The 22,872-nt window shown below is 38.1% G+C and overlaps 1 protein-coding gene across 1 annotated transcript in view; it reads left to right on the forward strand.

Moving 5' to 3' along the window:
* Positions 1 to 16,472, forward strand: part of MYO5C (myosin VC) — a 30,862-nt gene extending 14,390 nt beyond the window's left edge. The window contains exons 22-41 of the mRNA XM_042876173.1: positions 451 to 615; positions 839 to 932; positions 1,474 to 1,537; positions 2,585 to 2,765; positions 3,331 to 3,424; positions 4,310 to 4,373; positions 4,471 to 4,551; positions 4,899 to 5,079; positions 6,353 to 6,446; positions 7,235 to 7,286; positions 7,501 to 7,666; positions 7,916 to 8,003; positions 8,689 to 8,787; positions 9,756 to 9,910; positions 10,720 to 10,809; positions 11,880 to 12,030; positions 12,429 to 12,711; positions 13,718 to 13,892; positions 14,373 to 14,453; positions 14,698 to 16,472. Of these exons, the coding sequence (XP_042732107.1) occupies positions 451 to 615; positions 839 to 932; positions 1,474 to 1,537; positions 2,585 to 2,765; positions 3,331 to 3,424; positions 4,310 to 4,373; positions 4,471 to 4,551; positions 4,899 to 5,079; positions 6,353 to 6,446; positions 7,235 to 7,286; positions 7,501 to 7,666; positions 7,916 to 8,003; positions 8,689 to 8,787; positions 9,756 to 9,910; positions 10,720 to 10,809; positions 11,880 to 12,030; positions 12,429 to 12,711; positions 13,718 to 13,892; positions 14,373 to 14,453; positions 14,698 to 14,850 (2,511 nt within the window). The 3' untranslated portion in view covers positions 14,851 to 16,472. The remainder of the gene's footprint in view (positions 1 to 450; positions 616 to 838; positions 933 to 1,473; positions 1,538 to 2,584; positions 2,766 to 3,330; positions 3,425 to 4,309; positions 4,374 to 4,470; positions 4,552 to 4,898; positions 5,080 to 6,352; positions 6,447 to 7,234; positions 7,287 to 7,500; positions 7,667 to 7,915; positions 8,004 to 8,688; positions 8,788 to 9,755; positions 9,911 to 10,719; positions 10,810 to 11,879; positions 12,031 to 12,428; positions 12,712 to 13,717; positions 13,893 to 14,372; positions 14,454 to 14,697) is intronic.
* Positions 16,473 to 22,872: the final 6,400 nt, after the last annotated feature.

The following is a 22,872-nucleotide window of genomic DNA, read 5'->3' on the forward strand; positions in this document are numbered from 1 at the left end:
TATTAGAATGAAGTGTGTTACATACTGCTCTAGTTCAACGTGACTTTGGGGAGTTCTGTCTTAAGTTTCTTTCATAGCTTATTTGTAAGAGCTATACAGTTACCTTTAAGATGGTAGCTTTAATCTCACTGATGGAAACAATCTCTGATGGAAATAACCATGACGAACCTGGAATGGCGAGCAGAAATAGGTCAGGTGCTTCCTTGGTAGCTGGGCAGAAGCAAAGCACTGATTATATTGCTCACGTGCTTGAAATTGGTTCTCATGGCCCCTGAAGAATTCTACACAAAAAGCACAGTTTGGCTGATAGAACTATAGTGCTGGGGTTTTTTTGTGTTTTTTTTTTTTTTCCCACAGTAATTTTTGAGGGGAATACATAAAGACAGAATGCTATTAAACAGTCTCAGTGTACATTTCCTGTTTTATTTTAACCTGTCCTGCTTGTTGTAGAGCAAAGAAAATCATGGTTTGCTGGAACGATTGACTAACCTGGCTTCAACTCATATGAATGACTTGGATACAATTCAGAAACTTGAATCAGAGCTTGAAAAGTTAGCTGCTCAAAAGAGAACTTACGAGGAGAAAGGGAAAAAATATAAAGAGGACAGTGAACAGGTAAATTTTCCCTACCTTTGTGTGGTGCTTGTATTATAGTTCTGTTTTTGATTTGCTGGATTTACCAAATGCATGACTGTGAGAGTTACCGAGTGAATTCACTTTGCAGGGAGTGATGTGGAAGGAGGGAGTCTGTATGTTCTTGTTGTAAATGTGAGAACTTGTGACCTATTTCTTCTTCCATTCTTAACTTCTGCATTTTGCTTGCTTTTTGTGTGTACAGAAAATATTGAAACTTGAGAGTCAGATTAAAGAGTTACGAGAACAGAAGGAGACTTTAGAAGTAAAGCTGCAAGAGAAAACAGAGGAAATGAAAGGTACAGTAATTAAAAGGAATCTCAAAGAAATGAGGGCAAGTCATAAAATCAGGTTGTCAGCAAATTAAAATGAGTTTTGGTCTAATAAAAAACTATGTAAGTGCTTAATTTACAGTAAATTGAAAGTTGCAGCTAAGCATCTCTTCCATGAAATGAGTTGAAAATGTTTAGTGCAAGTGTTGTTAATGTCATAAATTAAATCTGTTATTTTAGTAACAAAAGCTTTGCTGTTCTCTGTTTTTCCTGTCTCAGGGGCAGCACTTTGTCTTCCTTTAATTAGCTGTTTTTAAGAATCCAGCTTCATGGGAAACAAGCAGTATGTGAAGTGAGCTGTACTTCAGAGCAGTCACATTTTGGTGCTTCAGAAGCGTTGTGTTCTGTAGCATTACTTACCAAGTGTATTGGGCTATTCTTGACATTTTAGACAGTTTCACCTTACGAATTGCTATTAAAACTAAAACTTCTCATTGTGATAATGCTTTTTTAAGTAATGCTCATCACTGCGTGAAGTTCTTTGAAATATCACAATGTTTTTTGGCAGAGAAAATGGATGACCTCACGAAGCAACTTTTCGATGATGTACGAAAAGAAGAAAGTCAGAGAATGTACGGAAGCAGAATTTCATTCGTTTGAAGCAACATTTTTTTTTTCTTTTCCTCTCTCTCTGCTTTTCTTTTTCCTGCTGTAATTATGATTTATGCACTCATCATTTATGAGTCTATCAGCGTTCTTGAACAGTGATGCTCGTTCTTACATACTTTATGTACCGTTGAAGATGAGTGCATGCTTGCAGGTCAGTCAGATGCAGGAAAATATATTGAAGGCTTGAGACTCTTCGTGCTTTATTTGTGTCATTGAGAACTGATACATTTTCAGTATTCAGTCAGGGTCAGAAAAGCAGCTGATGACCATACTAGATTCAGCTTGAAGGAAAGGCAGTGTCTAAGTGTTTTAGATTAAAAAATATAGAGGAGAAACCATTTTTTCCCTTTGGAATGTTATTTTGGAGTGTTAACAATCATGCTGTTTAGCTACGTGTGTCTGATGGTTTGCAGTATGCCAGATATGCAGTATCAGATCAGATGTTTAACTCTTTACGAGACAGAGAACCTTAGGTACCAAATAAATGCCATCCTCAGAAATTTGAAGAGTGTAACAAATCACTGTTAGTGAGGATTGGAAGCTGTATGGGACTTCAGTTCCATCTGATTTCAGTTTGACTTCAAACTTTTTTGTTAGTTTTTCTGCATTTCTTACTGGCTCTATTACATTGGAAGCCAGTCCATTCCAGCAGGGGCCAGTAGAAAATAATAGGGATTTCTGCTCTGTCTTTATTCAGTGCTTAACATGGGCATAAACATAGCAGAGAGCTGCTCAAGTGGGTGGACTCTCAAAGAGTTAGAGAATTAGCCTTTCAGTGGAGTGTTCCATCTGCCTTGAATTCAGTCCAAAAATCTGAATAGAACGTAGGGAAATCCAGGGACGTCCGCATCCCACTGTCATCCATTTTGTAGGTTGGTTCTGATGACCCAGCCTAGCATTTTCAAGCAGTCGCGGTTCCTTTGAGTGTCCTTTGCTGAGGCACATCCTTCAAGTTAAAAGAAAAACAAAGTCCACTCTATTTCTTCCAAACGCCTCATTGTCTCATTTAGGATACTTGAGAAAAATTTCCAAAGTCAGAAACAAGACTATGAAAAGGAAATTGAATCGCTCAAGGGAGAAATAAAGGTTCTCAGAGAAGAAAAAACACAGCTACAGCAACAAATGCAGCAAGAGATTGCCATTCAGGACGACCTGAAAATAGAAGTAGGACAACTTACAAAACAAGTGCAGGTAAAGCATGACTCACTTCATTTTGGAGTCTGTTCTGGATAAAGCAAGTAGGCAATGGAGATGTTTTATTTATAGATTATTTTCTTTTTTTTTTTTTTTTTTCCTCAATTTTGAAGAAATTGTAGCTAATAAGTTGTATTTGATCCAGCACTATGCTGCATCCTTTTCATGTACTTCTCAATATAAGTTACTGTTCACATAAAAATTTCAAGGATACAACTGATTGCACCTGAATGTTTATGTGTGTGGACCTTTTTTTTTTTTTTTCTTCTTTTTCCCCAAAGGCATTAATTTCTTTAGTTTGTTTCTCATAAATATAGTTTATAATCTGACTGTGAAAATACTGTTTTTGTGTAAAGTCACATTTTTTCCTGTGAGTCACGTCCATGACGCAAATACATGATTTTTCACTGCATCAAATTATTGTTTAGCAGTGATGCCTAAAAAACCAGACACTTCTAAAGACATTTAAAGTCTTCTGGCTCATGATATTGTTGTTACTAATAGTTTTCTTTATGATTTAACTGTTACTTAGCCCTTCTCATTCACTTTCTGTCTGATTCAGAAAATACCTGAGTTGCAAAAGGAAATTGAACTGCTGCAGATGCAGAAACTGGATGTTGAAAAACAGGCCCAATCACAGAAGAGAGAGATGAGGGGTAAGCTACGTGCTAGGTAATTCAGAGAATCTACCAAGCACAGTGTAAACTGGCTGGTTTAAGCTGATGGGTTTTAAAAAAATATTGGCTAGCTTTGACCAAAAAACCAGGTATCTTTCTCATCCTATAGTGATGTCATTCTGTTCAGAGCTTTGTTTGCAAGGTGCAAAGCAAAGAACAAGTGAGTTTTTGTGAAGCAGTTGCTGAATACCAGATCTGTGGTATTATCCTTTTTAAGAATTGCTGATTTCAAATATTGTGTTTAAAAATCAATACTGGAGGTCTGAACTTCACGTGGAACTTAATATCTCATAAAGTCTCAGAAATATGGAAAGAATACATCATCTGGCCTTCATTCAGCCTGTCTTTGGCCTCCGGTCTCGTCAATAATTTGCTGAGCTGGGGTCCCTTTGATGAAGGGTACCTGGTCTGAGCACTACCGTTGTGCACTTAGTACAATACTGAGAATGCATCTTACATGGCAAACCTGGATCATTTCGTGTGGTAAGCCAGCATTAGGTGACAAATCATCTGTGTAACTGTAGCAGTTGTCTAGATTTGGAACAGAAAGAAGTAACTTGGCAATGAAAGTGTGATATGTTTAAAAAAACAACAAACATCAATGTACAAATAAACCAGCTATGTTGGTAGTGTACCTAAATAGTGCTCCTTCCTTGTTCCAAAGTACAGCCATGTCCCTTCTTGTATTCTGCTGGTAAATAAGCACTGAGTAACAGGGAAGAACCTCACAGATTCAGGAAGAGGTTGGTTTGATTTTTATAATTATATGTGATTTGAAATGTGAGGAGAAAGTTATTGAGATCATTATTTATTTATTTATTTATCTATTCATATATATATATTTTTATTATTTTTTTTCCTCAGAAAAGATGTCAGAAGTTACAAAACAGCTTCTTGAAAGCTACGATTTTGAAGATGTCAGAAGCAGGTAATTTAATGAGTTCTCCTTTAAAAAAAAAAAAAAAAGATAATTTAGAAATGCATTTTGTTCACCTGCCTGCTATTGACACTGCCTTGTGTTTTAGGCTGTCTACAGAGGATTTGGAACACTTAAATGAAGATGGAGAATTGTGGTTTGCTTATGAAGGCTTGAAAAAAGCTACAAGGTTAGTCAGTGTCTATGTTTTCGTAACTCCAGGCTGTGATCTAGAAGATAAACAGAACAATCAATGAGTAACTTGACAGTGTGATACTGAACATCTGCCTAACAAACGTTATCTTTTATGATTGTCTCAGTAGCTCAATCTAATCAATGAGATAAATATTGTATGTGTCTGGGAAATATTTCCTCAAAGACAGTATGCATGACCTCCATCTCCTCTAATGCCTCTGTGATGTAATGGAATATCTGTATGTTGAGCACAGTGCTTTTTTCATCTGTATTAAACTTGACCTAATGCACTTACATCATATTGCATCTGTAATTTTTCATTTTTCCTCTTGTTTTTAAAAGAGTACTGGAAAGTCACTTCCAATCTCAGAAGGAAAACTATGAAAAGGAGATTGAAGGTTTGAACTTGAAAGTTGAACATCTTAGCCAAGATATTAATCATCTACAAAAACTATTTCGAGAGGAAAATGACATAAATGATGGAATTCGGCTTGAAGTTAGCAGGCTAACTTCAGAAAACCTGGTAAGATCAAGATGTAGTCAAGCAGAGATTGTTTCAGGTACATGGCAGTGCGATCCAAAACTGTCAGTGGCACAAAGCCCTCAAAAACTCAGCGTCGTGTCTTGACTTTACAAGGCTCAATCAGATGTGTCCATCTGAGGTTGCACATCCACACCAACTTTTTCCCAAGTAATGCCTTGCTCAGCTATGAGAATTAAAGTAAGGGAAGAAGACTTTGTTTAAGTCTGTTTTGCTGCCAAAGTGGCTGTTGTTTGAGTACTGGTATGACTGTGTGTTTAGGGTGAGTAACTGGCTTTGCTCTGCTTGCTGGTTTTGTCTTGTCTTTTCCCTTCATCTATTAAATAAATTTTATCTTGATCACAAGCTTTCTCACTTGTGCTCTTCCTATTCTCTCCTTTCTCTCCTTTTTTGCATTGTGGTAGGAGGAGGGTGGTGGTGGTGGTGAGTTGGCAGCTCTGTGGTTGCTTGACTTCAGTCTGAGGCCAAGCCATGACGAGGAGCTGATTCAGGGTTTGGGTATGCTCTTCTCCCCTTGTGGTCAAAGGGTAGAAATTAGCATCTTCTGGTCTGAAGCCTCTCTTTTCTCTCAGGTTGAAAAGTTCTATGATTTGATTGTCAGTGAAAAAAACAGATGCCTGGGGGATGTAAGAGGTGATAGGTCTGTGTAGCTTAGCGGCGCTCTCCACCAGAGGGCAGCTGACCACGTAAAGTTGCTAATAAATCACAGGCAAGGCTTAAAAGTCAAGATGATTATTAGTGTTGTGTAAAACCTGACTCAAGGAAGTGCTGTTATTCCAGAAGATCGTACATACCATGTTATTTTCCTGTTAAGTATAGCTATAGAAATATTTTCAGAAAAAAAATTACTGAACTTGAAAGCACAAGGAAAAGCGTGATATTATTTTTACAAGATGATTTTATAATGTATAAATGTGTGTTTTTGTTTTCTTCCCCCAAAGTTAAGGATAAGCTAGGGCAATTGGAGCTAGGAAAATTAATTGTGTAATTCCCTTTTAACTGCAGAACGTAAAAATGGCAGTATTGGGTCAGTTCAAACATTTAGTTAGCTCACTATTTCAATTTTAAGAATAGCCCAGCAGCAAATGTCTCTGGAAAAGTTATGCAAGTTGGGCAAGCAAGTAGCACTCCCTCAGTATGTCTGCCTGTCTTTTAACTACTTGCAGTTGAAGGTCTTCTGATCTCTTAGGTATTATTGGAGATGTTTCAAACTAAACGTGCTGAGATGCACAAATGTCCTTTTTTCCTCTGGAAGGTGATCCCAGATCTTAAACAGCAAGTTTCTGAGCTTGAGAACCAAAAATTAGACCTTGAAAATCGTCTTCAAGAGCAGACTGCGAAGTTGAAAGGTAAAGTGCCATTGTAAGGTGCCACTGTGGTCCACAGTCCTACAGTTGAGAATGAATTATGATTGAGTTATGAATTCCATAGACATAAACTTATAACAACTGAAATAGTGTTACTTCTTTGCCTGTTTACGTGCTTTCTTGCCAGTAAAATGTAAGAAGCATCATGAAGAAAAAAAAAGGTATTGCGTAGAGAATAGCTCTGCTAGTGAAGAAAAATACATGTAAATGTGTACAATTCTCTGTTCTGCTTTTGAACTTTTTTTAGGTCATTCAGTTCTGCAGTTTAGATGTCTACAAGTATGTTCAGTAGGGCTGTGCTAAGAATACATGTAATGGAGTACGCCCTTTGGAAGCAGTCACAAAAAGAAAAGATGTACTGGAACTTAAGTTGTAGTCCATGAAATAGATTCAAGGAATTGAAAAAATCAGAGTTGGAGACAGAAGGAAAACTTCCTGCTAATTTGCTTGTTTCAGAGTTCTTCTCTGTTCAGGAAAACATAAGTTGCTGAGGATTCTGTATCTCTCTAACTGTAGTGTCCTCTGAGGCAACTTTTTTAGTTTGCAAGTAGTTTTACTGCCAGCTGCAAAAAGTGGATAGTGTCAGAATTCCCTAGCACATAAAATCTTCTGTGTGGTGTAATCAGAACATTTTCTGGTACATTATATGGCATCATTCCATTTTGTTAAATAAAACTACGAGCTTAAGAAAAAGCTTTACTAAATACTAATACAGAACAGTAAGCAAATACAATCTTGTTTTTCTTTCGTTTTGCATTTTATTGCTAAAGAGATGTCTAACCGGCTGCATCATGAGACAGAAGGGGACAGAACACTAAGACGGTAAATAGCTTCCTTCTCCTCTTCCTCCTCTCCTCTCTCTCATACTGTAAGAAGTGCCATGAGCTGGGAGTAACAAACTCACAGTTGAAGTTCTACATCCAACGTATGATTCACCCTGTAACAGAGTACAGCTAACAGCTGTAACAGATAAGCATGATGTGATTGTGCTTTAACAGAGGAAAAGTATAAGACAACGCTTCCTGTCTGTTTTTAGAACAAATGAGATCCAGAATGAAATGGACGTAAAAGAAAAAGGGAGGTTGAATGTCATAACCCAAGAAATGGAGGGGCTGAGCAATGGTTTGAAGCAAGATGAAATCCAGGCTGAAGTAAAAAGCAAGATGAAGCAAGAAACAACTCGGCTTACTGTGGAGAACATGGTGAGGAAATGAAATCCTCGTTAAGAAACTGTACTGAAATATAGGATAAAAAGAAAGAAATCATGATTTTATGGTATGGGCGGGATGTTTTCTCAGTTTGTTGGGGGATGAGAAAGGTACAAAGGTTTCGTGTTTCTTCGGCACAATGTAGAATATGTTGTAATGCTCTTTTTGTGACAGTAACATGTAGCACTAGAAGGGATTTCTTTATTTCCATTGCTCTGAACTCACCAATTTGGATTATTATAGGACCTTGAAGAAGAACTAGACATGAAAGATAGAATAATAAAGAAATTGGAGGATCAGATCAAAACTCTTACCAAGACTATTGAAAAAGGTAAGATGTTGTTATATCACCTTTTCTCATAACTTTGAATGTTCAGTCTGTGTTTCAGTGAAAGTAGTTTTACAAAAACAAAAAAAGTAGGCTTTGAAGGGATTGAGACACAAAACCTCAGGAAGCCATCAACAGAAATTTTATAAAAACCTGTGGTTTTTTTTCCAGCTAAATAATGGGCATACGTGGGACCTAGACCATATGATAAAGTTTCATTCAGAGGCATCAGACTCTGTCAGCAACAGTTAATATACACCCCCACACAAACTGTCTCTCAGCCAACAGGATGTTAGCTTTGCAGATGAGTATATCCTCCCATTGGCATTCAGGTGGCAGATGGTTACTGACAGGAAGTAAATTTGTACAAAGTTGTTATGCAGCAAGTAGTTCTTTACCATAGAATACACTTCAGAAGGATGCAGAAGTGACTAAGGCAGAGGTGTGCCACTGCTGTTTGTTTTCCTTGTTTAATGTAAGTAATTCCACTGAATCCATTGAAACTATTCACATAAGTAATATGAATGTTATTTAACTCAGTGTTTGGAACTGTAACTTAACAACATCCATGTGAACGGGCACTGTGCTCTTTATCATAGAGGAACTGTTTTTCTCCAATAGTTTGTTCTCACACATAAATGATGACTTAGCAATTTACCTGCTGTTAATACTGCTTTATGTTTGACAGGCAATGAAGTTCCTGTGTCAGCTTTGTCCAAAGAGTACATTGGAATGATGGAGTACAAAAGAGAGGATGAAGAAAGGATTGTTCAAAATCTGATCCTCGGTATTTTAGTAACATTTGGAATTTTATTGGTCTTCAGTGATATTCAGCATAGAGCACAACACTGCAGCGAAAACTACAAGATGCCATATTTCATTTTTGTTCAAAGTTGGCTTTATCTCTCTTCCCACCAGCATAACTTGGAGATGCTACGTTGCTTTTTTTCCTACTGACAATCATTTCAAATACAAAGTGATTTATCTCTGACTCTACATAATTCTGACTCTAATGTTTTCCTTATTCTTTGTTCACTTATAAAGCTGTAAGTCTCAGGAGCGCTCTTGGAACTTCAGTTTACTTTCTTCCTAGTCCTCTACAAAGACTGTAAGTCACTGGGTGTCTGTCCATGTGTGGTGTCTTAATCTTATCTGTCCTCTGCATATAATTTCATTCGCTGATGAGAACTGTACTTCTGAGTTCCCCTTGTAAGGGAATTTTGCTCTTCCTCCGAGTCGCTTCACAATGCCAGTCTTGCATTAGCTTGCCATTAGTGGGAACTCCAACAATTTCTCCATGCACATCAGTACTCTTATTAACTACTACTTGGAAGTAACTTCTTCCTTTCCTCCTCACCTACTTCAACCTTACTTCAACATTTGAATGTCACCTTATTTGTGAAGGCAGGTGTGTCTTCACGCAGTGCCAGGGAATTGTGGGCCTTACTACAAATAGCTAAATACATGCCAGTGTATTTTTGAAGCTATGCTATCTCACATAGCCCATGCTATAGCCCAGAATTTGCTGCGATGCTCTCCTTATTTTCTGGAGTTAATTAATGCTTAATTAATGCTTTCACATGAGCAAAGCAATACTATTATACAAGTTTTCAGTAAGGAGCAATTCATCACTGTAACAATTATCAAGTGGCTCATTGCTGAAGAAATGAACCTAAAGGTGCTTGTCTTTTTCAGAATGATGCATTAAAGCTCTGTATTTTTATATAATGAACCTGATGGCTCTCCTTTATGCAGATTTAAAGCCACGTGGAGTTGTTGTCAATATGATACCTGGCCTTCCAGCTCACATCCTATTCATGTGTGTGAGGTATGCAGATTATCTGAATGATGCTGACATGCTGAAATCTTTCATAAATGTAACCATTGGTGGTATAAAACAAGCTGTTAAGGTAGGAATTATATTTGACTGTACTTTACTTTTTGATTTTCATGTAAAGTTTATAAGATGCATGCATAGTACCTGGGAAATACTGATACTTGCATCTGCTAGTATTCCTATAACAAATTATTATTATTATTAGTTACGATCTTTTTGGTGTTATTAGTAGGATCCTTATGAAGCCTACAGGTAAGGTTTCTTACGCTGAATATGCTAACATCTTTATCCAAATTCAGATATGTGAATGCTTTGTATATTTGTGATGCAATAAGACATCAACTGCACTTGGTAGGAATGAACCACGCTTTAAGCAGTTGCATTTGTTGTGTAGAAAATGCTTGTATTTTATCCACAAATTTATACCACATTTTACCCATAAGAAAAGCTTGTGCGTGTATATCTAACAGAAAGAAGACATACTAAAGCGAAGTTATAACTGTGCTTCCAAATAGTTCAGTTTCATTTCTGTGTGGACATTGCTCGTGCTTTGGCAGGAAGGCCTCCAATGCACTGCAGTGCTACAGATAGAAATGTGTAACACCGGGTCAGACTGATGTCTTTAGCCTGTCCCTTACATAGACTTGAACTGCGTTTAATGAGTAAAAGAGGGGTCTTTGCTATACATTCACTCACCTGAAAAGATCCCAGAATGATTTGTATAGCTGGCACGTTTCAGGTGCTGTGTTTCTTCTTCTGTAGATAGGTGGTGGTATTGCTAATTCTGTGATCTTTAGCTCGATCTAGTGATCTTTAGCTTCAGTTTTGAAATGAAATTAACTTCATGACAGTGCCATAATAAGATTGCTTTGTCTTTTTCAGGAAAATTCAGAAGATTTTGAGATGTTGTCTTTTTGGCTTTCCAATACATACTATTTTCTTAACTGCTTGAAGCAATACAGTGGGGAAGAGGTAGGAATGATTTCATCAAATAGTTTCTTTGCTTTACCTTTGTCAGACTTCAGTAAGTAAAATGGACAGAGATAGTCAGTAGATAATTATTTGCCAACTCAACGCTGTTCCTTCAGGATGTGTATTGCTTTGCATTGGTGACATGTTTTACACATATAAGAGGACAGTATAGAAGTAACTGATAAAGTGAAATCAGAGCATGAAAGTGCTGAGGTTAGTTGAAGACATAACATGATAACAGTTAAGAATTTGAATTCTTGTACACGAGCTTAATCTGAGCTGCATTTGCTTGTTTAAGCTGGTTTCATCCTGGAATCCAAGACTCTTTTAAGTTGCAAACTCCTACTATATGATATTTTATTAATATGTTTTGTTAACTTATATAGGCTGAATGAAATTGAATAAGTAAGAATGCACTCCTCAGGATTAAAACAAGTAGAACTTGGAATTACAGTAACTGTGCACAATCTAAACAGCAGTACTCCCCCTCGTGGTTCTATTGATAACATGTAATGCACAGTGAGAAATGTATTTAAATGTAATAAATAACAGTCGTTTGTAATTTAACACTGACAGGAGAGAGAAGTCTGAATCCAGTACTTTTGAGTGTTAACCTGTATTTGAAATGAACACTTAAGACTTCGCATAAGTTAGCATCCAGTCTATATTTTTGAAAGCAGAATTCTCCTGATGAAAAGTCAGTATAATAGATATTGAAAATAGAGTTGTAAACTATTTGATTTTAAAAAAAAAAAAAAAAAAAAAAAAAAAAAGTTTAATTTTCTGTGTAAGTAATTTAGGAATTGCTCCAAAGACCACTGGATTATGTGCAAGCCTCTCTTTTGGGTTTAGTAATCTTTTAGAACAGGGTAATCTTAAACATTAACTGGTAAACAAGTAAAGGAAGCTCAAAATTAGGAGCATCCATTGAAGTTAGCAGATGCTTTGACTCATTCTGAGACTGGCCAGAGATAGAGTGTATAATTTAATATATACATTAGTACATAAACATTATTCTTGTAAACTGGTATTATGTGATTTCTAATATTTGTTTTTACAATGTAATATAGGAATTTATGAAATACAATACCCCTCGTCAGAATAAGAACTGCCTGAAGCATTTTGATCTCTCGGAGTACAGACAAGTTCTCAGTGATTTGGCCATTCGGATCTATCACCAATTCATTCTTGTAATGGAGAATAGCATTCAGCACATGATCGGTAAGACAGCAGAAGTCCAATTGAAGATAAATGTAGCTTATGAAGAACTTGTGTAAAGCCTATGCATGGAGGCAAAGGATGGAACTGACTTCTTCCTCCTGTTGATTTACATGAGTAGCTGCATGCATGTTTCTGCACGCTTAAATGTGAATGTTATATCCTTGAAGGGCTTTCTCCTCTCTACGCTTTCCTTGTGGATAATACTTTCAAAAAGACCAAAATTCTATAAAAATAGAAGTTATTTTCTTAAAAATGTGTGTGATTCAGAAGCCCTTGTTGGGTATTCTATCTATATAGTATTATTTAAATTGTTTTGTTCAAGAATTAAGTTAATGTAACTGGAAGGAGCTATAGGAATGACTCCTATAGTCTTGCAATTATTTTCTGTTGTCTTTCAGTACCAGGTATGCTGGAATACGAAAGTCTCCAGGGAATTTCTGGCTTGAAACCTACAGGGTTCCGTAAACGTTCCTCTAGCATTGATGACACGGATACCTACACAATGACATCTATCCTGCAGCAACTCAGCTACTTTTATAGTACGATGTGCCAGAATGGCCTGGACTCTGAGCTTCTCAAGCAGGCGGTGAAGCAGCTTTTCTTTCTCATTGGAGCGGTCACCCTCAATAGTCTCCTCCTCCGCAAGGATATGTGCTCTTGTAGGAAAGGAATGCAGATAAGGTAAAGCCAGGAAGCTTTCAGCAAGTGGTTGCTTCAGAATGAATGTTTAACATTTTTTTGTAACCTAGTCCTTTATCTCTGTGTCACTGGATGTTCTGTGACCATTCTGTTGGAAGCAGCCAACTGTTTTTCACTGTTTTGGAAAAAATGCATCTTTGCCTTACCAGCTAAGCTTTCTGTGCTTAGCATACTACAGCATGGAAACACTAATGGAGAAAATATTAGTAGAGAGCTCGAAGTCAGTCCAGTGTTTAGCATTCTTCCTATGCTTGTTGGCTCGTGATGATGACTAGTATTCTTAGTAGAGTAAGCAGGTATAGCATCCCTGTCTGGCAAACAGACAGAAGCAAACTTGCACTGTTTGTGCTCTGTCATGAGAAAAGAAAGCACTGAGACAGAGCCATTTGAGGGTTCAGGTCAGACATCATCCATCTTATAATCTTGAAGAGCATACGTTCCAAACAGTTCTTGCAAAATACACATAGTTCATTCCTTCTCCATTAGACAGTCTGCTGGCTAAGATGAAAGAAAATCAGTCAAATGTTGACCCATTTCAGAATATTACTAAAAGAAAGCTGCTTTAACTTCTAGAATTTAGTCTGATTAGTAATGTGTAAAGATTATTCTAATGTCCTATATAAGCTTAGCTGTGAGTTAATGTTTTTAACATATACAGTGCTGTGATATAGTTGCCAGTGCTAGCAGATACTGTTATTCTGATTCTTCTGTAACAGCTAAGCTAGTAACTTGCTTTCTGTTGGTTGACCTTTAATATATAAAGTGAATAAATTAAAAGGATTAAAGTATACAAGAGATTAAACTTAAAAATCAGCAGACTATTAATTGTTTGATATTTATGATGTACAGGAATGGTGGTTTTTATTATTTAAACTGTATGAATGTGAACATTGAATTGGAGGAACATTGCTTCTGTAGAAGACTTCGGTGTAATTTGTTTGACGGAAGGAACCTGACATTTCTGTTGTCTGTTCATGGTATAACCTAGATGTAATATCAGCTATTTGGAAGAATGGCTTAAAGACAAGAATCTTCAAAGCAGCAATGCCAAAGAAACTTTAGAGCCTCTGTCTCAAGCAGCCTGGCTCCTTCAGGTCAAAAAGATCACTGATGATGATGCCAAAGAAATATGTGAACACTGCACATCGCTTTCCACTGTGCAGGTAATGAACCATTTGTTTTATTCTGGCACCAACCTTGCTAACATAACTTGCTGCAAAGAGCTATTGGCCTTTCATTTGATAAAAACAACATTTGTCAGCTTTCTCCATCACCCCTTGTTATATTCGGTTTTTTAACTCCTTATTTCCAACTCTTAATGCTTTCACTGCTTCTGTGGTGAATACTTGTCTGCCTTGTTCTATTTCACTTCATTCCGCAATGATTATTTCTTTTTGCTTTGTTAGAGGCATTTTTGTTGTTTTCTTTTATCAATTCCGCATCTCCTTGATCCTGCTGACAGATTTGGAAATGGCTCACAGCAGTGATCATGTGTGCAAGAAATAATTAGGTTCCAGGTTGAAATTCTCACTTTATTGTAAAATTTCATACATAAAGTTCAATTAAATACCAATGAAGGTGGCATTTTAATGCTTTCTTCACTTTTTGTAGCATACTAAAACAGTGTGTTGTGATTTGAGCAGATAGTTAAGATCCTCAACTCATACACTCCGATAGATGATTTTGAGAAAAGAGTGACTCCGTCGTTTGTTCGCAAAGTCCAGGTAAGAGCTGCAGCTCTTCTCTTTCATGTTCAAGTTACAGGGTATTTCAAACACACAGTATTTGTAGCTACCTATTTATACTTGACCTGTATGTCAAGTAATGACTGCACTGTTCAGCTTTTCACTGGGAGACTGCCCTCAATTCCTTAAAATTACACGAAGGCAAAATTTGCAATGAGAAAAAGCAATGTCTTTTATTTAATTGGAGTACGCTGTTATCTTACCCTTTCTGCTGTCATTTCAGGCTATGCTAAACAATCGCGAGGACGGACCGCAGCTGATGCTTGATACCAAATACCACTTTCAAGTGACGTTTCCTTTCACACCCTCTCCAAATGATTTAGAAACGATACAAGTCCCCAGCAGCTTCAAACTTGGCTTTCTCACAAGGGTTTAGTAAAACCAGTGCTTTGGTATTTTCTCTGAGACTGAATAAGGACAAGTAGACTTCCATGCTTCCTTCCTCTTGCTGGAGGATGGTATGGTAGTTTGCCATGAATTAAGCCATTAAAATCTTGTTCTAAAGTCAAGACTTAAAAAATAAGAATCATTTCAGCTTGTGATTTCCTTCTCTGTTTTTTTTTTACTGTTGTTCATTCTTCTTTACAGACCTATAATAATGACATCAGCTGGATGCAATTCCACACAGTTTTTTAGTCCAAACCTGAGGAAAGAATTTATCTGACAAGTTTACATTGGTTCTCTGTCAGTAACATTAAAGCACTAGTCATAGGGAAAAGGTTATGCTAGGATCAATATACTGTAGTTTTCCTTGATTTGCTTTTGTACCAAAATATTTTTTTTTCCCAAGATCATTGTTGTCTTGTGCTCTACTGAATTTGTTTGACAGTAGTATTCACCCTTCTATACTTTCTCTGCCTTTATTCCTTTCATGAAGTGAGTTGTTCATGATAGTTGACAAGAGGACTGTAAAGAAGGGAATAGAAAGTCCTCCTACATTTGTTTGGATTTTTTAATGTATTTTGTTGTTGTTTTTTTTAAATACAGATAGCTACATTGAACCTGGGGGGCTGAGGTCAGTCTAAGAGCATTGCTGTAATAAACACATGCTGTCTTTGTAGGAATGCTGGCTTGGCTCGCTCAGGCTGTGTGCATTATAGTTCAGGCACAGCAGACAGCTCTTCAGCCAGGGGAGTAATTTGGGCTCATCTTTTGTAGGCAGATTTCAGCTGTGTTCTCTGCAATGCATCTGGATTTTTGTATCAGTTGTCGGAGTAGAAAAGTCAGATATGAAATTCCTGTTGTGATCCAAATTACAAGTTTATTTCTTTAAAAAACACGAGTCCTGTTTTTGCTCCATTTCTAATGCAATGTCTGTAGGAATGTACACTGAGTATGCACTTATGTACAGATATTTCTTTCTCCCATTCATTTTTGCTTGTTTCCGTCCCCTAGTTCAGATACTGAGTAGGAGCTATGGTCTGAAATTACTGACAAACCAATCTTAATTCCTTGCATTTTTAAATTGCAGGATCCTTAGAAACAGAAGTGGTCTCCTTTTTGTTTCGTTCAACTTGATTCCTGTAGGCAGAACCAAAGAATAACAACTTTCTTTAATACTAGATCCTGTCAGAACAACTGGAGAATCAGCATGCACCTTGCTGCAGGGATGGCTGTCATTAGAAATTCCTAAGAACATGCTGCTAGTTTTCTGGTTAGGCTATTGTGGAAATATAGTACTAAAGCTTAGAAATATTGAAGGGATTCTAATTGACTTAGTTAATTTAAATATTACTGGAAGAGACATTTGATTTTTGTATTACATAATGTTTAAAAGTTGTAAATATAAAGAAGAATATTTTTGTTATATTGTGTCCTTGCTATTTACTATGAACAGTGTCATATTCATAGTGATAACTACAGAGATGCATAAAGAATATATGGAGGAACATTTTCATGTTTTGTTCAAAAGCTGTAAAAGTACAAAATTTAGAGATGTGTGGGTAGGCTGGTATTCTTATCTGTTAAATAAAGCAGCTTCTAGATCAATTTCTTGTGTTCCGAGTGATGCAAATATTTTCAGTAAACAGTTATTAACAATTTACTTGGAATTACGTTAACATTGGTGGATACTGCCTTGTGTTGTACCCTGAGTGTTTATTTACTGATCCGACTGCTGTGCTGCAGCACTGTGCATCTTCCTATGGGAATGGTTTGCTGCTCCTGGTGAATTTCTATACTGATTCAGTGAAAGCAAGTTTAGTTGCTGTAGTTTGCACATGGCCTTTTTTACACATATGGAGCTGTATGTCACCTGAGAAGGAATGAGAAAAAGCACAGTGCACTCTTGCACTGACATCACAAGGTGTCTGAAGGTATGTGTGTATGTATGTATGACAAAACTTGTTGGTGGAGGAATTGTTCTGACAATTTGAGAAGTGAGTTTGAGAGGAAATTTACTGTGCTTTTGATGTTAATGTCTTCAGCCAGTGTGTAGGTATGGAATTCTGTCTTTTGTTTTCCTTCTTGGAAGGAGTGGTATTAGTGAAGGGCAGATACATGAAGAGGCGTTTCTGAGGTTATCCTTCCTAGAATGATACTAAAGGAGAAAGCTATTGCATTCAAATGGAAAAGTACAGAATGATGATCCTTCTGCAGTGGAAAGCGCTGAAAGTGCTTAATGGAATGTGTTTAGGTGTGTGTCTGCTGTGCTTCCTGCCACCTTGAGCACAGATGATCCCTTTCTGTCCTGCATTTCCATAATATTTGGGTTAAAAAAATTAGGATGGGTTAGCAGATGTGAGTTTCAGCACTTCTAAAATTTTTCAGTAGTTTTCATAGCTTTCCCCCAAGTTTTTAAAAAATCCAAGAAAGCAGCAGTTATTAATCTTGTTGATTTTCAAGTTATTGTCTTAAAATGAGTGAATAGTAGACATACATCCAAGGAAGGATGAGCACGGTCACCACTCGGTTTTTGACTTAGAATTTTCTTTAAGAATATGATGTAAATTCAACATCTATTAGAACATCAGTTTGGTAAGTTGGAAAACACAAGAGCCAGTCATCTCCCCAGTATGTTTCAACTTTGGAAAGATATCAATAAATGGTTGCAGCATGGAATGGGCAGACGTTATCTATTTTGCTTAATAGTTTATATTCTCTGTTCTATATTCTGAAAGAAGGCAGCTGAAATAAAGCCTCTCAATTATGGTTGTCAGTACGTAACTGACCTGAAGGGGCACAACTGGAGAGGCTGAGCCTTAAATACCCTTTAAGTAGCCTTAATAGGGAGGTTGTCCATCCGCGTGGCAGTTGCACACGGCTTCTTTGCTCATCTTGAGAATCTCCAGGTTCTTGCTGTTGGAAAAGGTAGGCAATTTGGGGTATTTATCAACAAGATTCATTGTAGCATATTAATGTTTTTTATACTTCTAATGCAACCTTTAAAAAGCCTGTTATCCAGATTTATGAATCTAGCACAATTGAGCCCTGCTGTTGTAGACACTTCAGTGCTATTAGAAAAACTACTACAGGGAAGGTCCCTGAAAGAGCAGCAGCTTGGGGACTTGGGCTCACTGTTTGCAGAAGAATGCATTAAAAGCTTCAGGGCGTATTTATTGTTGTTCATCCGATGGGGTACGAACCCCCTGGTTGCATGTAGCTGGCTGAAAGCTCCGTGTGGATTTCAGCTTAATATGGTGCAGTTTGTGTCAGGGCAGATTTCTTCACGCACGCTTTGGGATGAAGGCACACAACTCCTGGATGTAACAGAGAAACTTCTGATGACTTGACAGGATTTCTGAGTTCCTCGTTTCCTGTTTCAAGCAGTCCACTGAAATACGTAAGGATAAGCAGCTGAATGGAGGCAACTGCACAGAATAAAATTGTATTATGTTTTTATCCAGCCAAACACAGTCTGAAATCAGCATAGTTCCATTTACTTTGCTTCCCTTTTTAATAGCTTATTCCCTTAACCATAAACTCATTATCTGTGTATTTGGCTAAATTCTGATAAATATCTAAATTTTAAAAGCTTTCATTTAAAAACTGGGAAATATTACATTTTTTTCCATGGAAAGTGTAAGGAGGAAATTGTCACAGTGATATTATTGTTTGTTTTTCTGACTCAAGGAGTTTAACTCTCCTTTGATTGTTGTGCTCTGATCATTCTAATGCCTGGCTTGAGAACAAAAAGGGGATTCTTAATGACCCAGCGTTCAGAGTGCCAAATCATCACTTTTTGCTCAAGCAGAACAATGTATGAAATGTACGGCTGCCAACTGAATCCAAGGTTATTTGTCAGCTTTAAAAATAATACATCATATTGACTATTTAATAATGCAGTGGGAGGAAAAAAAACAAATATTGATCAGCTCAGATTTCTCACAAATCCAGCTGCTGGACATTTCTGGTCACTGTCTGATGGCATTAGTTACACAGAAACTGAGGATCTGCATGTCACGCATGTTATTAATCAGTGTGCACAGTGAACATTACAACAGCATGCGATCAGTGCTCATTATAACAGAATGCATATTTTGCTTTTTCTTTATAAAATTCCAATCTGCAGATCATGTGACTGCCTTGCACGCAGTGGCTGTTCATTAAGCTCAAAAGATTAGTCAGAGATTATCCAGCCTCTAGCTATCTATATGCTGTCTAAGCAGAGAAGCAGCACGAAGCTTTGCACTGCACTGGAACACACTCTTTCTTTCTTCTCTCTTTCAGCTCTCTCATAACGCAGAGATGTGTGACCAGACCTTCTTAGCGATTGTGTTTGGTCCGTGTGACAAGTGCTCCAACGAGAAGCCCCTTAGGGCTGTTTACATCAAATCAGAACAGCTCAGCTACTGCTCACTATGTGTGGAAATGGTATGTTATCGATTATATCAGCCGGAATGTGAAGAGACTGCAAAAGGCAGGGGTTGGATGTATTAATGGTCTGTTGTGTTGGATTTTTCTGGACAGAAGCAAGCATTGCTAGGCCTGAACACTGGCTGCTTCTAATTCAAATAAACACCTCTGCAGACACCTGATATTATTCCATAAGCCTGAAACAGATGTGACCCTGGGTTCAAGGATATGTTTTTTGATTCTTGATTGGAAAGTGGCCCTGAGATTCTTTTCCCTAGGGCACTGCATTCTTTAGCTATGCATGTGTTATGTGCCCATCTGAGCGAGGCTCTGAGGTATACATGTGTGGGTCTGCTTAGCCTATGATCTTGAGTGTCACCCTTGAATGAAATTTTTAAAAGACAAAACTATTGCAACAAGCTGACTCAGCACAGACTGGGGGACTGGAGTTAGCTGATCTGTTTCAGCTCTCCTCAGACAGAACTGGAGTGCTCTATGCATGGCCCGCCCCAGTCTGAAACCTTGTTGTCTGGTATGCTATCTGCAGTACTTGGGTGAGGAGTCTGAGGGAGCTGGAGGTAGATGCACTGAGGATACAGCAAGGAAAGGCTGCATAGCAGTGGTTGTTCTTCTGTGTGTTTGTGGACCAGCACAGAAAGTCCTGCCAGAATACCCACATGAAGTAGGGATGATGTTGGAGACTTTTTGATCTTCAGCAATTATGGTGAGGTGATAAAACACTGCTGTAGTAGGAAACACTGGAGTAACTGTTTCATCCTCCTGAACTGTTGTGTAACAGCATTTATAGACGCCTTTCCCCTCTCCTTCCCCAGAACTGGTTACAACCACAATTGACCAGCTTCCAATACAGTGTGTTATATTTGAGCATCAGATGAAGTGATCTCTGCAGGAATGCTAGAATCATTAACTAGCTGTGATTAGAAAATACACTAAGGCAGGGAGATGAGGGCATTGATTGCAGATGTGTGCAGTTCACTGACGGATGCAGCACAGTCATTGTCACACTGTTGAGAAGGAAGTTTAGATGCAGTGACTGTAAGACAAATGATGGTTGCTTCCCTATTTATTCTCCTCTCATGACTTTGAAGCTGCTGCTTTGCTCAGGTCTTTCTTGGCCAGCAGCCTATAAATAGCGATTTATCTAGTACATTTTTGCATGACTTGGTTAGTGCACAACTGGAGCAGCAGGAAACTGGCTGTCTGCTATGTACATTTCCTGCAACTTTCTCCTCATTATTTGCAATGTGGAAGTTAGACTGCTACTGCCAGAAACAGCTGCTAAGTGGAAGCAGACGGAGACTTCAGGAAGAATTGCCTCAGTCCCTAACAGCCTGCTAGGTGCTGTATTAGCACTGCAGTAGGATCCCAGCCTTTCTCATGGATCTGGCTTTACATATTTGTTTTATAAACAACATTAAAAAAACAAAACAAAACAAAACAAAAAAACAACAAAACAACAAAAAAACAGCTCTTTGCATCAGTGCCAAAATGCATGCAGTTAGGAAAGCAGCATCCTTTTTTCAAACTTTTTTTGGAGCTGAGGGTATCCTTTGGTGTATATCACAGTGCACGCTGTGTCCTTGCCGTGCTCATGCTGGTGTTTGTGCATAGGCATGCATAATATGGTGTGCAACCAGCCGAGCCTTTTGCAGCTTCTCATTTGCGCTGCCTCTCTTAACTGCAGATGCCAAGTGGACTCAGCTGCACATACGCATTTTTATCAGCCAGTCTTTTTTACTTCCCTAAAACCAATATATGCAGAGGATAACAGTTAGAAATCGCTGATTTCCAGCATTGAGATCATCCTACTTCTATTAGGTGCCATTGGCGCTAAAGCATTTTCTCCCTCTGTGGTTTTGCACATTGTGGAAATCGGTGCTAATCAATAGAAATTCAGTGTGTATGCAGTTTTAGTCTTCCCAAAAAAAGTACTAGAAAATTAGCTTACAGTTTTAAAAAAGATCAGCAGGCAAATTATTAATTTTTTATTTTTATTATTTTTTATTTATAAATGCCTACTTTCTGAGATAGGCAACGATCTGTGATGCAGTTAGAACTTCCATTTTCCCAAGTGTTCCTATTGATGGAGCAGTGCTGCCTTCCTCACATGTATTCTCCATGTATTTGCCACGTTCAGAATGTAGGTTTATCATAGTGGCAATGACTGTTCTTGCCACACAGTTCCTGGTGACTGAACATTTCTCTTTGTAGCAGCTCCATAGAGTGATGCTGCATATAAAGCAGACTGCTTTCAGAGTGGTTACCTCAAAATTGTCCTGATCTGCTAGAAGCCAAGGGTCAGCCTGCCTTTGCTCCGTAGGGAAGAGTCAGAGATAGAAGCTGTCTTACACAAACCTGTCCTAGTTTTGGGCAGCATGGCAGCTCCCTGCTTCTGAGCACACAGCAGCCAGTTTGGAAGTGGTCATCTTTCTGGGGAATGCTGGTGGTCAGTATAAAGTGACAGCAATAAACAATTTATATGCCAGCCATTACTGCACCACTAATGGAAAATGACACTGCAAAGTCTAGTTGCTCCTTTTCCACCTTGTCCACATGCCATACCTTCCATACAGGATGTTTTCACAGCATTTTGGCCTGTGCTGATGTGTTTTGAAACTCACCTGAAATCAGAACACAAGCCTCCATGGTGACAGTGGGAAGCTCAGCAGCTTTGCCTGCACATCCCAGTCCGACAGTGGCACTGCTGCCAAGCCAGCATGGGACCTGTATTTTATCCGCTGCTGCAGATTGAGCTGCTATTTCAGATTAAATGTAGTCAATTCTAATATTGTGATAAGAAATTATATACAACTAAAAAAAATTTTAGGCAATTGCTAACGTATACATATATCACCTTCAGTATGGTTAGTTTTATGAAAAGGGTGGATCAAAAATATTTGATTGCTTCTGAAATGGTCACGTTTTTTCTTTTGAAGTTGATACGGTAGTATGTTATCCGCTAAATTAACCCAAGCCTACTTTATTTAAAACTCCCAAATGGCCTTACTCTAACTTGTTTGATTATTATGCATGGTTAGCTAATGATAGTATTAGCTAACTTGGGTCCACAAAATACATGCCAAGTATCACACACTTCTACAGCTCTCTCTTCTCAGGAGAGACTTCCCTCCTCATCCCTGTTATCTCAGGAGTAGTATCAAGCCTCAGTCTGAACATGTAGTTCCCATAGACTGGAAGTATGTTCACTGCTTGATTCTCCAGCTGCGAAATCCACTCCTGTAAAACAGTTGGATCATGAGACCAGATCTAGGCCTGAATTCAACCTCCATGATGACAGTGGAAAGCTCAGCAGCTTTGCCTGCGCATAGCACACAGCCAGTGTGGGAAAAGACTCTTTTTCTCCAAGCCCAGTACTGTGTCCAGGATGTACCCCGAGTCCAAACAACAGCTGCAAACCCTTACTTTATTATCTCCCATTCCAATCTTGGAACTTCTCCAGGTTGAACAATAGCCATTGGATTGTCTGTGTTCTGGTGAAAGGGAGACAATGGGAGTCAAAATGAGCAAAGTTACTCCGTGTAGATCAAGGACAATTGCTGAAAAAAGAGGACGTTTTCAAGGA

This window comes from Lagopus leucura, unplaced genomic scaffold, assembly GCF_019238085.1.
Source record: "Lagopus leucura isolate 7727_CA_CO unplaced genomic scaffold, USGS_WTPT01 Super-Scaffold_100015, whole genome shotgun sequence".
Taxonomy (NCBI): domain Eukaryota; kingdom Metazoa; phylum Chordata; class Aves; order Galliformes; family Phasianidae; genus Lagopus; species Lagopus leucura.